General features: G+C 42.0%; 1 protein-coding gene across 1 annotated transcript in view; it reads right to left on the minus strand.

Moving 5' to 3' along the window:
* The window catches only part of LOC306963822 (plexin-B1-like), a 58,734-nt gene that overhangs the window by 18,486 nt on the left and 25,746 nt on the right, over positions 1-14,502 (minus strand). Inside the window, exons 2-6 of the mRNA XM_079557531.1 lie at positions 8,760-8,838; positions 7,578-8,454; positions 6,104-6,346; positions 3,795-3,977; positions 1,433-1,561 (exon numbers count right to left, since the gene is read on the minus strand). Of these exons, the coding sequence (XP_079413657.1) occupies positions 1,433-1,561; positions 3,795-3,977; positions 6,104-6,346; positions 7,578-8,444 (1,422 nt within the window). The 5' untranslated portion in view covers positions 8,445-8,454; positions 8,760-8,838. The remainder of the gene's footprint in view (positions 1-1,432; positions 1,562-3,794; positions 3,978-6,103; positions 6,347-7,577; positions 8,455-8,759; positions 8,839-14,502) is intronic.

The following is a 14,502-nucleotide window of genomic DNA, read 5'->3' on the forward strand; positions in this document are numbered from 1 at the left end:
AGCAAAAATCTGCCCAACCAATGTAAAACTCACATAACAGCCCTCTTACTCACAGCAGCTGTCACTCCAAACCAGTCCAAATTTAACTGCTGTAGGGGTTATGTATATAGGAGCATTACATGGGTTTAGATGAGGATCATTACTCAAACTCAAAGCTACAGCTGAACATTGAGCTGAAGGTGTCAACACCATTCAGACCCTGGACTCAAATTCCCATAATTCCCATAATCGTTTATCAGCTCTCCGCTCTCCACACTGGGCCGCTGTAGGGAGTGTGCCGCAACAATATGGGCCACTTCTTCCAATCAGTCTCATTGTTGTGTGTGACCTGCACCCTCCTGCTGACTGTTGTATCAGGCCCAGCGGGGGTCGAGACCTCTGACCTCTACAGCCAGCTGGCCTCTCCGCTTCCTTTATGCTCTTTACCCCAAATTCTCAGGAGCTCTTATTTTCAAAGAGACGCAGCTTGAGGAAGTACCAAAAGCTGAAAACATCCACAAACGTCGACAAATGATAAATTGTTTGAGGTTGAAAGAAGTGCAGCGTTCATGTCGTTCTATGGAGACATCTGGGGACAGACTGAACTGCCAGACACCTTGAAAAGGTTACGGTTGTTTAGGCATCTGTTCACAGCCCAGTAGGTATCGCAAATTCAAATAGAGAGGACTAAAGACTATTGATTTGAACATGTCTGAATTGCTGTTGACTGATCTATGAAAACTGGTCATCATGAATCATCACAGTAGAGTGTGGAGCGCAGTTGGCAGCCTAAAGGTTTTATCTTACTCGTTTATTTAGGGGCAAATTGATAGTTTTTTGTTTATTGGTAGACAGTTTCCCCATGTAAATATTAACCTCTTAACTCCTGCCTGAACCGAGCACATTCTCTCCAGTTTGACGTTAGCCAAATCTAAAAGCTTTTTGAAAAAAGTGTCAAAATAGCGACAAAAACTTGACTAAACAAGGCTGAAAGTCACAAAAACCCGACAAAAAAGTGACAAAAAGTGACAAAAAAGTGACAAAAAGTGATGAAAATATAACAAAAAAGTCATGAAAAAATGATGAAAATGTGACAAAAAAAACAATGAAACAGAATATAGTGATGAGGAAGTGACAAAGAGAGGAAAAAGATTCTTCTAGATGAGTTTTGTAGCTTTCAAATGAGTTTTGTAGCTTTCAAATGAGTTTTGTAGCTTTCCAATGAGTTTTGTAGCTTTCAAATGAGGCGTTGCACTGGCCTACAGGCTGTAACCTTTTAGATTTGGGTAAAGCTGAACTGGAGAAAATGAATAAGAATGAGAGGCACCAACCAGTGATGGCTTAACATCATAGCGTCCACATAGCTTTAGGACTATAAGGCATTCTCCGTGGGGCAACACAGGCAAAAGATGAAGCATGTGGGATATTAATTTCTAGTTTCCCTTCTACTTACAGTATTTTGGGTCATGATGTAGATGTGCGCTCCGTTATGGTCCAAAAGAAGATCACTATTGATGGGAGAATTGAAATGGATGACTGCATTGGCGTAAACTTCCACCTCTCCATCCCGTCCCAGATAAACCTGAGGGAAGATATGAGAAAAATGTGTCACGGTTTGACGGGAAAGAAATCAATAGCAAACAGTTTTATATCTGAGCTGTGAGATTTGTTACATTCAACTGAAACTAAGAGCTGAAAAAAAAAGGAAATATAAACTGAAAACTGTTCTTCTCTGCCAACCGAAATCCAATCAGCCTTGTGCAGGATCGCGGCAGAAGTGGTTGTGAATGCGATTACAGCGTTGGTAAATCTAATATGGCCGACAGGAAGACACCTCTGGCTTTGAGTGGTTCCCAGGCTCGCGTTACCTCCAGTTAACGCGATTAGCACAACGGAGAATCCCTATAGCCATTAACAGAATGCACTTAATGCGTAATGGTGGGGGAAATAGCTCGGTAATGTATAGGGATGAAAAACAATTAGTGTTTACAGTAAGTAATGGAATATTAAAAGCACCTTATGGCATACGTTACATTCACGTCTCGTTTTATTGCGACATCGGTACAAATACCTGTTAGTGCGAATGGATAGAACAAAACAACAATTACAGTACAGCAAGGCACGGTTGTGATTTTCACTCAACTATATGCAGTTTGAATCATCAAACAGGGAGAGAAACCAGTTAGTGCTTGATGATGGTCCAAGCAAGAGGGAGTCAATGATGTAATGAGAAAAATGCTGGGAAGAAACGCAAACTATATTCAGAAATAATGCGACTACTACTTTGAAATCTGCGTTTCAGTAAGAAAGACATTTAAGAGTGTTTGTATGTATATATATATATATATAATAATCCTATGTGTGAGTAAAGTAACAAGTGCATAATGGGCCCACATTTATAGTTAATTGACTTACAGTTCATGACAAGCTTGTTGCCTGTTGTTTGAAAAGGTTATCTATAATGCTCTAAGTAAGTAGCTACAGTATGTATTGACATGAGCATAAACCAACGTCACTCGTCATAAGTGATACATTCATTGTTTTTCTGGTATGATGATCGTCAGTGCGGCAGTACAGTAATATAATATCAAAATGATTTATCTAAAGATATGGTGAATATACCCCATAGATAACCATCATCACTCTGCTCGGTCCTCACCCACAGTTTGAGAATCCCTGGTGCCTCCTGTGTGTGAATGGGTGCCGTGCTGCTTCAGACATACTTGTGTTGTAGATCAAAGCTGAACTCTATGCAGCTATCTGCAGTGAGCTATTGTGACAGGATTATTGTATCACAGCGGGACACATTCCTTACACTTACTGCACACTCTTCATGTGAGACCCTGAGGGAGACCTGCTTTAGCAAGTGCCATGTTGTTTTTACACACGAATAGGGATGTTATGTATGTTTTTTTTTAATAAGTCTGTATTCAATTGCTGGTATACTTTTAGTTTATCCAGGATGTGCTATTTGTAGATTAAGGTTTCAAACAGTTAGAGAGATAAAGCTTTTTTTTTTTAATTCTCTGAAAATTTAGCAAAAAGTGTAAATTCTTTTGAGACATGTTTGTAATGCTATTGAGCATGAATTGAGAATAAACTGGCATCTCTAAAGGCGTCCTTTAATTATTAATCATACAGTATATACATGTTTTTTTGTTTTTGCTTTTTTTTAATCAGGAAAGTCCTACTGAGAATAAGAATCTCCAGCTGTACATATTTTTAGTGATAAGGGAAACCAGAGCGGAAAGAGGAAACCTACGCAGACAGAGAGAGAACTCCACACAGAAAGACCCCGCCCAATGTAGTCTTTTTCAAATTGACTGACTTCAACTCGAGAGGGAACAATGTGCCATAAAGCACCTATTCAGTCACAAATCACCTGAAGAAGTCCTGGATTCAAACCTGAGACCTTCTAGCTGTAAGGCACAAGCGCTAACCACACGGCCACTGTTCCTTCAAAAATAGAATAATTTAACTACATTTGCAGGAACAGGAACATCTCTATATTAATCTCCATGCTTAATCTTCAATACTCTGATGTGCATCTGTCCACTGATACTGAGGAAAAGGAACAGGTCAGTCGTTACATTTTACTGATTGGTTTATTTTTGCTTCTGTTTGTTGTGCCATGCATGTGCATTTAATGTAAACAATTACATGATTTCTCTGTTTAAAAAGTCAGGCAGCTAGCCACCACCACCTCCACCACCCGTCTTGTGTGTTTACATACCTTCACTGGGGGCATTCAATAAGTGCATATAACCACCTTGACACATTTAAATGATTAAAATATTGTCAGCGACAGTGGTCACCTTGTGCAGTGTTCCTCGGGAGTCTCCCAGGAAGGCGATGCTGTGTCCTTCTCTGACACTGACGGCCACCGCAGTGAGACGTGAGCCGGAGGTGCTCCACACGGCTTTGGCCTCCACAGGGGTGCGGCTGGCCATGGGGCTGGGGGTGTGGTCTGAGCCGCACGGGTATGCCTTCAGTGTGTTCTGAAACAAAACCGAGAAAGAGCTGGAAATAAGCTAAAAACGCTGAGTCATATTAGATGATGCATGTGTGATGTCATTGGTGTAACCTTCCCTGCCATTTCGTATGAGCAAAAATCAGAATCTAAGGACATTAAAGCTGCTGTATCCAATTTTTCTCATTGTGAAACAGCGACAGAGGACAGTTGAATTTTAACTGACAGCTGTGGCTCCACCCAATATCTAGATCTCACACATTGTCGCATACATGTGCATCAGTTTCTGCACTATTTAAACTCTCTGACTGCCAAGTGGAGTTTACCATCACAGCACAACTTAATTTTACAATAAGTTAGGCACATGAGCTTAAGGGCATTGTTTAGGTTGGAATACATTTGTAAATCACATGCTAAATAGGATTTACAAAACAGAACTAAAGAGAAGAATTAGTTCAACTTCAGAGAACAACAGTCAGATTCCATTTCGTTCAATCATCGAGCACACATAAACTTTACTCTTTGCAGATTCATTCACCACTAGATGCAAAAATGAGTGACTGCCACACAAAAAGGCTCTAAGTAGCTGATAATAATGCGATATTGCACACTTACATTTCTGTTTTACAGATATTGCCCTGTGCATTAGCCCCACACAGTAAACCATTTGGATGTATCTATATAGCCTAATGCATTTTTAAATATGCATCTATAGAGAGCTTTAGTGGTCAGAAGAGATCAGGATCTGCAAACCACTAATGAGCTTTTTCATCTGAACTTTCCACAGAATAAATAGTGTGTGATCTATAGGTCGCCAGCCCGAGTAATGAGGCCCCTTGTTTAAAAGCCCCAGATGCCCCAAGACAAGGCCCCGGTGGAACCCTCCTTTGCCCCTCCACCACTCAAGTCGTGCCAAGCCTCAGAACTCTAAAGGGATCATTACGGATCAATACAAACTAGGCCCTAATCAGGAGATTGATAAGGAGAGCTGACAAGAAGGCAATGGAGTTCCTTTGAAATCCACATTTGAAGACACAAAGGGCATATAGGTAAACAAGGAGGGTCAAAAAGCAGAACAGCAAATTAGTGCGGGGGGTGGCAGCAAAAATGTCAGTCTGAAAGTATTCGTGTTGCAAATCCTACCTCTTCAATATACTGAGTGTGGACTATATATGAACATTTTTCTACACTCATACTTGTGTACTATATTTCTGCATAAAAGATGAGAAAAAAAATATTTTGCAGTTGTTGTACAGGATGAATACTTGAGTGGCTATGAGATATTGTTGTTTTTGTTTTTGTTTTAAAAAAAAGAAAAGAAATGTATTATAATATCAAGATATGCTACATCATGAAATAGAAATCGTTCTAGTGTCAAAGGTGGAGGAGACAAAAAAAAAATCAGGAACCCGTTTTTGAAGAGGAGACACATAAGGAGCGGTACAGAATAGATATTCACTATTCAACTTCTACTTTGTCCTTCAGGGCCAATTAACTTCAAAAGTGGCGACTTACTGGAAAGCAGGATTTGGAGTGGTGGTTGGGCAAAAACCAAAAGCAGGGAGTTGTTGGCTGGCTCCGTTTGAGCCCTCTTTAATCTATGGCACAATCCTCTTATGGTGAATCCTAAGAGGATTCCCAAGCTTTTGGGGCAATCACAAAAAGGAAGGAGAGACTGGTCCATTACATGCCAATCTAATCGCGTTAATCTAAAACTTTACTGAAAAAGTATTTGGGTGATCTATTTACAGATGATGCCCGAGGGCATTCATAATTCCTGTTCCTTTTCAATTGTTCCCGTCTCCACAAGAACTTGCATTCAATACATTTTCATGCTTGCATCTATATTAATTAGGCACTGCACTCTCTGTTCAAAAGTGTGTTTTCTTGTAAAAAAAACGTTGCTGTCAGAATCAGCACATACAGAGCATATACAGCACACAGCAAAACACTAACGCTGTTTCATGACAAATATGTTAAAGTGGGCAAAAATGTGCTCATATCATCATATCATAGCAAATGCTTGTGATTTCAGGCATGTACGGTTTAGTAAGAATTGGGCAGCTTAATATACTCCCTGTGCAAAGTATTATCTACCCCCCTCGACAGTTGGGCCGCTGTAGAATATTTGTGTGCGCAGTGTAATTGTCTCACAGGGAAAAGGTTGGCGCAGCTGGACTTGACCTCGTACTCGATGTAGGCCAGCACCTCCCCCCCGCCTGTGCGCCCATCCTGGGTGTAGCACAGGTTTCGAGTGGAGTCGATGTGTCGGTCCAGCTCCTCCAGAGGGAACACACACAGAGCAGAGGCGTCCGAGGGGATGGGGTTTGAGGAGCTCACAGAGGAGGAGAACACACCCAACAAGTGCTCTCCTTCCCTGCCTGTACCACGGCCCACCTGCAGAAACAAGAACACGGGAGTAGATTCAAGTCTGTATTAACTCACTAAGCACCACATCATATCAAATATTTGGCAAAGTCCAGACTAAACCATTTTAAATAATGGGTTAATGCAAGCCGGATCGACATTTCTACAGGTGATATAATGGTGTTGAAAGTAGTATGTAGCTCAAGCTAAATATGCATTATTATATTATTTGACTTAAATAACATGTAGCACTTTGGCCAGCTCTGATTGTTGCAATGCCCAGTAGAAGTAAATAGTGACTGATGGATTTCCTGTTCCATTACAGAAGAGCACACCAAGTTCCCACAGCCTGTTGTTTCCACATTTAATTTTTACGAAAGACCCGAACCATTGCCCATCAAATTAAAGCCCCTGTAGACAATTTTATCATGGTAAATCATTTTGCCCAGTTACATTTGATTGTTAAAGCAGACATTTGTGAAGTAAAGAGAGCTCAACTGAACACCCAAAAGCAACACCACTGCTCTGTTAGCAAGGTTAAAGTTGTTAGCATTGCCATGTTGTAGATCATGCTTAAGAACTCATTCCCATGAAGAATTAGGAAGTTGAAGTTAGAAAAGTTAGGGCGGAGTATAGACGATGGCGAATAGTTTAACCTCTTAACCCCCACCTTCACCGAGCACATTATCTCCAGTTTGGCTTTACCCAAATCTAAAAGCGTCTTGATGAATGCGTCAAAGTAGCGACAAAAACGAGAAGAAGACAAGGATGAAAACGCAATCAAAAATTTAATGAAATAAAACCAGCCACAAAAATGTGACAAACAAAGCAACTAAAGAGCAGCAAAAAAGTGACTAAAAGGAAAATAGCGGCAAAAATGAGATGAAGAAGAAAGTGAAGAAAGTGAAGAAAGTGAAGAAAGTGAAGAAAGTGAAGAAAGTGAAGAAAGTGAAGAAAGTGAAGAAAGTGAAAAAAGTGACGACACCACGGCAACAATGCAAGGAAAAAGATCCATTTAGATCAGTTTTGTAGGTCTTAGTAGGTCTCCAGTCCAGAAGCTTTTAGATTTGGGGAAAACCGAACGGGAGAAAATACACTGAGTTAAGGCAGGTGGTAAGAGGTTGTTGTTATAGTTTGAAAACAAAAGCATTCAGATCTAACGAGGTCTTTAACTATTCAAGTTTAACACAGAAACCTATATTTCACTGGGTCACATTGGATCACATGTTGTTCAGTATTTCCGGTTTATCAGTGTCGTTACCTGCGCAGCCTGCAGGAGGTTGTAGTTCCTATAGGGGGCAGATGACGACCTACACACCAGAGGCACTTCCACGTAGGAGTAGTAGGAGGTGTCATCCAGGCAGACTCTTGCCGCGTAGGTCCGGTACTCCCTGGACACGGACTTTATATCCCGCCGATAAAACAGGAAGTACACATACGTGTGGCGCATGAACGTCGTCACAAAGTGGTGGTCGTACTCCGCCAGCCGTCCCGCCACCGCCAACTTGGCCGTCTCTTCGTAGGAGAACACGGGCTCTGAGGACAAGTGGCGGGTGGAGATGGGCGGGTGGTTGGCCCTCCCCACGTAACCCCGCCCCACGTACATCACCGTCCTGTCCCCCGTGTGAGGCTGCACCACCAGCCCCACGGTGGACACCTGGGGGTCGTTGGCCGCCACATGCTGGGTGTCTACGGGCCGCTCGGTGGAGAAGAGCACTGTTCGTATGGATGCCAGGCTCCTCTTCTGACACGTGCCCTGGTGAACGCTGCCGCACGTGATGAGCTCCCGCGCGTACGGGTCCAGCAGCAAGAGCTTGTTGTAATTGCTGGTTCTCCGGGCGTGGGAACAGCTGACCTCAGTGACAGGGGGGAAGCAGTCTTTGCTGTCGCTGACTGGGCCCGTGGTCTCCTCCTGTTCCAAGCGCAGCCCCCCTAACCCGTCCAGCTGGAAGAGGTGGTCCCGGGCCCCCACGTACACGGTGCCCACTGAGGGGTCCGGGTGGAGGGCCAGGTGCTGGAACGACGTGTCGTTCCGGGAGAATCGCGGGTAGGTGCGAGCCGGGGTGGAGGGGAGGATTGTGGAGAGAAGCAGGAGCAGGGTGCAGCTCTCAGCCTTTCCATGTGGCATTGCAGATATTCTGAAAGGAATACAATCAGTTGAGGTGAATAACTGGAAAATATTACAATTACATTGGTGATATACGAGTCGTGTCTTATGTCTATTGTATGTGTTACATCGGTCTGTGTCTGGTAAGACTTATAACTGTCCTCACATCCACCGGACACTTTTTCTTTTTTCCCCCTTTAAGTAGGACATAATAAGAACCCAAGGAGTCTAGTCATGAACAACATTAAGATTTGCTAATTATTTCAATTTCAATTTTCATTAATTAAAAATCAAGTGGAATAAAATAAACCTTTCTGGCAATAAACAGATCCTCACCATCTATATATTCCTGGTTCATTTGAAGATGTCCTCCTCTTTATCACCTGGACTCATATCTTACGTTTTCTGTTGATGCCTGAAAAATAAGAGAACAAAAAACATTAGTAAGTACTCGGTTTTGTTTTTGTTATGTACAGAAACCACAAAGCAGCAGATATTTAGGTTTTATATCTGTGACTATGAGCAAGTGTCCCCCATTTGTTCGAGTAATGCACTCGATTCAATCGGAACACCAGCCTCCACTGTATCTATTACCACTGAAGCATTCACAACAAAAACAACTCCCATTTCCCACTCCCTGGCCCATCAGTCAACGCCTCACAGCAGAGTGCACCCTGACAGCCTAACCATTAGACAGAAAAACCATGTTAAATATTCACGAGCTGTCCGGGACCTCTCTATGACCTTACAGAGGTGGTGCATACATGTGCTGCCATGTTGCCAGACATGGATTACACAAATTATCCATGCTTTCAGAATCTGCATAATAACAGTTCTACGGGGGCTCACCCGCCTCAAATGACACAAAAATGTGTCTCTGTTTGACAACGATAATATTAGCTCAGCTCAGACGCTGTTTTTTAAATATAGCTGAACAACCCCAATATCAAGACTGCTTTTTTGCTTCCATAATTTAATTGAGAGCAAAAAAAAAGAAACAAAAAGGAACTGTGTTTTAAAACACGTTAGTAGAAATCTATACTGCATACTGTATACTGCATGTTTTAAGATGCAGTTGAGATTTACTTCCATATTTATTTATTTTTATGAATTTGTTTATTGAGGAAACACATTCATGTAAAATTGTACTTTTTAAACTGTGGCCATTCATACTGAAATTTAGGTCTGTGGGTGTTCAATACAATGGTTCACAACCAACCTGCTCGGGACAGACCGGACAACCATTTCAAACCAAAGCGCCCCCTTATGCAATAAAACATAAAAATATTGACCAAATAGCATTTATTCCAAATTAATAAAATGGTAAATGGTCACATTTCTACAGCTTTTCTGCCTACATTAGGCACTCAAAGCGCTTCACATCAAGGAACCACTCACCCATTTACACGTTCCATCATACAAGTGTCAAACACTGGAGGCAAAGTGAGTGAAGTGTCTTGCCCAAGGACACAATGACAGTGTGCACCTACGTGGTTCGAACTGCCAACCCTTGAGTCACAACGTGAACGGCTCTATGTGCACCACTGCCCCCCTCTCCATGTAACACAAACTCTTTCCTCACATGAAAGGAAAAAAATGACAAAGAAAATGACACTTTTTTCCTTTGACAACACTGTAACGTTGCACTGTGGTTTTCCGACATTAGGCCCTCTCACCTAAACGTCTGTACACTCCAGGGGTACGCTTAAGAACAAAGCAAAAGTGGGGAGCGACCTGTGAGTGTAGCCAGGGGGCATTCTGAGGCTACAGCAGTGGTGTGTTTGGAAGTGTCTGGAAAATATGTCTCAGCCTCGCCCCGCTTACTTATTCATGAGCAGGAGAGGAGGAATAAAAACGAACACCTTCCACACCCAGGGTCAGAAGCAAGGAAGGAGAGAGGAGAGGGAGGAGACAGGACTTAGGGGATGCTTGATGTGTGCTTACTCGGGTGAAAGGGTTTTAAGATAGAGAAAATGGACTACAGGATGAATGGTATTGACATTGAGTCGCTTTGTCTTTCAACCAGTTCTCAAAACTAACTACTAACTTCCAAGCAAGAGTGAAAGAACTGAAAGAACTGAATGCTGATTCAAAATGTTCTCATTGTTTTTCGGTTTTGTGTTAAATAATATACATTTAAATAACTTCTTTCAATCAACATTTAATTGTTTTTGAGTGCTTCTTACACAATCATTTGATTATAGCTTTTGTGTGACATTCTTGGAGATCAAAACACCAGGGCCATGGTAACGGTAATTGGTCACTTGGAAGTAGGTTAAGTTTCCTGCACTGCTGGAGGCACGGTTAACTCAAGTTTAAACAAAAGTCCGGCCTTTGTTTTTACATCTCATCTCAGTGAGCTGATGTGTTGATTTGGAAGAAAAAAAAAAAAAAAACTCAAAATACGATACTGCCATTTACTGACACCCAGATGATCTGTGGAATAATCCAAAGAGGTTGATTTTCCACTCTGCTGCTCAGCTTGATTTGATTAGCAACAAAATACACGGCTAAATGTCAAACTCTCCCGCGACCACAACTTTAAAGGTCCTCTTTCTTCCAAGTGAGCACTTTCCATACTTTCTCAGGAGGTTTAGTGACTGCTACTCTCGCTTTCCCCAAACTAAGCGTCCTGTAGAATGGTCTCAGGGTTTATTTATAGCCGCTTTGACATCACCGCGGATGAAAACACTACATACCAAAGCTGGCTTATGAAATGATGTATGGGACCTTCCTCCTCTATAGGCGCCTCTGTCCACTACTGTCTGTCACGTCAAAGTGGATAAAAAGTAGATAGGCCATAGTATATTTTTAGTCTTCAAAAGGTCCTTGTGAAGGCAACATTTAGTACACAGCTTCTCAACAGTGTCGTCCAAAGTGGTTTGGAAAAGTAAACTAATGTAGAGGAGTCTCCACTCAGTGTTCCTCATGTTCTACCCGAGTTTGTTTTGATCAGATGGAGCTCGGAGTGAACAGTCATAGCCGATGGGTTAGAGGAAGTTCCCATGGAAATAAGGTCGCAGTAAAACTATAAATAAGACAAGAAACATGTTTGCAGTTCAAAGATCAGATGAGGACGCCAGGGAACATAAGCGCTGAATCTGTATCTGCAACGATCAGGCACAAGGAATATATCTTAAAAATAAACATGCGCTTTTACTATTAATTATTGCTTCACTTTTAAAAGTTCTAGAAGTGTGTTTGCTAAGACATTTAAGAATGAGCCGATCACACATTTTAAACACACACAGGATCATCAGCATTTGTGGAAAGACTGAAATATAAAATACTAAAGCTACATAAATGTGACCATCACATGAATTTCAGAACATACGGTATACAGAGGTCTTCTATCTATGCTACAGAATTAGCAGGTTTAAATAAAAATAAAAAAAATGTGAGCAGGATATTATTGTTTGCAAAGGATATTGTACTGTTTATTATCTAAAAATACATACTCTCATGTGCATCTCAAATCATTTGTTTCTGCATTTTGCATTCGCACTTGCACTGGTACTGTGTTATTTCAAGATATATTGTATGCCTGAATTTCATTATCATTGAACAAACGTGGACCTTTTTTCCCATCTGTGTCCTCTTGCATCGATTCAACTGGAGCACGTTCAAACAGTTGTGCTTTCAATGATGAAGACCACAATGTGCTCATATTTTTTGAAGTCATGCTGCTTATTACATTTTTCATGTTCCAATATAAAAACAGAAAAGCATGAGACACAGAAAAAAAACAAATAAACACAACCCTGCGCTTTTGTACCTATTTCAAACCATCTTTTCCCTCTAGCTAGATTTGTCATCTACAGTTCGCCTATTAGTTGTTTATGGGGATGAACGCCTATAATGCAGTTTCCTATTTAACACTATGGTCTACAACTTCCTCTTTCAAATACAGTGCGACATTACCAAAGATAAATGTCGTTTTTACTGTATGGAGTGGATTTACAGCCGTCTATAAACACCCAACACTGTGATCCAGTGAGTGAATTCATGGCCCGGTGTCTCCTCTGTCTTCTTTATATCCGTCTGCTGTGGACGCTTCTTTCTGAAGGCGCTAATGAGCCGTGACTGCTATTCAGTGTCTGATAAAACATGTGGGGTCACTGGCAGCAGGAGCAGAGGGGAGAGAGTGTGGAGGACAGTGGTGGGACAGCGGGAGACACCGGGACTGGAGCCACGGAGCACAGCCTCACACCGGGGAGATCAGGGGTATTCTGGCCCCGAGCCCCAGACATAGTGCCATCTCTGAATCAGTCGACAGAAAACAGACAAGAGGCTTTTGAACACTCTGGACACAGATGGAACAATTGGTGTGATATCCTCTTGAGTTTGCCGATTAATGGCAGCAGAGATTTAGTGAGACATGTGCTTTAGACAGAGGCCAAAGCTTTACTGAAATCTACTGTAGGTCAGGCAGTATTGGGTGACTAAACGTCCCAAAGGCTTTCGTCCCGAACCAAGTCAAAACTGTCCAGCCCCGGATCAGCAGCAGCAACTTCCTGATCAAAAACTGGTTATTATTGACAAAGACTAGAGCACTAGGAGGTTCACATGCCGCACCCTGGTCTGAAAATCTGGCCTATAGGCTACGGACGCCGCATGGGTACATCGGTCTGGGATGATCGCTGTGTACTTTTAGGACAGAGATGAGAGCTGCAGTAAAGAGGCAAGAAAGGACTCCAAATGTGCTAGTATTCGAACTCAAATATCTGTATTTCTCTCCCTTAGAAAACCACCACACTGCCTCATTTTCTAGCTGTTCCACTCACTCACCGCGCTAAATGATCGCACGGTAAGTGAGTAATAACTGATCACCAATCAGCGGAAATAACACTCCTCTGCTTGTGTTGAAGTCTATAAAAGAGCTGTGACACGCCTTGTTCTGTGTCGACGTGCGGCAACAATGTGTGTCGAGTGAATTTAGACCCCAGCGTTTTTTCTGACAGTTGGATTTCATAGTCCCTCCTGATATGTCCAGAACTATTGAATGAGATTGGAGAGTTTCCAAAAACAACATCAGAAAATGCGTAGGCCTACATGTGTGACGCAGGGCGTTTGTGGATGAAATCGATTGTCTGCTGGCAAAATAATGCTGAAAGAAAACTAAACCAACTCCTTTGCAGTTTCAAATTCGAGCCACTGCTACATGTATTTGACAGGTTGTAGAAAAGGGCCAATCAGGTGCCCCCTCGGATTACAAATAGCAGGGCAACCCAGAAGGATGTTTTCCAGGTATAACATGTGTGGACGGGTTCAGTAAAGGGTCATGGAGTTGTCCATCCTCAGAAGAGTGAGAAATGGATAAGATCAGAGTAAAGACAACTTGCAGGTCCAAGTGTTGAGTTTTTATGCTGACGCTCTATAGTCAGTCAATCATGTACAAACCTTGCTGCTGGCCGAATTTAAATCCGCTCAAATAGCTTGAAGTAATAAAGTATTCCAGAGAAACGCTAACATCCTGGGGATCGGTTGATGTTGTCCTATCAAGAGACCTGTTTTTTATGCTCTTACTGTAGCTTCTGCTTCACTGCTCGGAGACGGATTTATCCATCCGCAGTCTGACCTGTCTGCTCCCCTTTCACTCAATCAAATCACAGCCAGCAGCCAGACTACAAATAAACTTCAGTATTATCATACTCCGATTTCGATCTGTCCAATCAGACTGATGGGACAACAAAATATGAAAAAATATATATAACTGACAACAGCCTTGAATATGATAAAGTCATCAAGAGAAACAGAGATTTTTTTTTATATATATATATATTGGGATATATCATCAAAATGTCATCATAATTATTATTATTTAATTACAGCATGGTCTTAGTAGCAAACCTGTTAGACAATTACAACAGTCATCTAGTCATAATTAATTGAATCTAATTGGTTATGTGTTCCAGAGTAGTCAGGTCAGTGAAGAGTGCGAGCTAATATTATGAGAGGCAGATGTACACATGTTGGGCACTGCTCCACTTCCGTCGCCTCCTTCACTTCAATGGGTGTCTCTCTGAGCAGTGGCTTCAGCCCAAGGCACAGAGATCTGTCTGTGCAGCCCCCGGTGCGC

The sequence above is a fragment of the Gobius niger genome, assembly GCF_951799975.1.
Source record: "Gobius niger genome assembly, chromosome: 6".
Classification (NCBI taxonomy): Eukaryota; Metazoa; Chordata; class Actinopteri; order Gobiiformes; family Gobiidae; genus Gobius; species Gobius niger.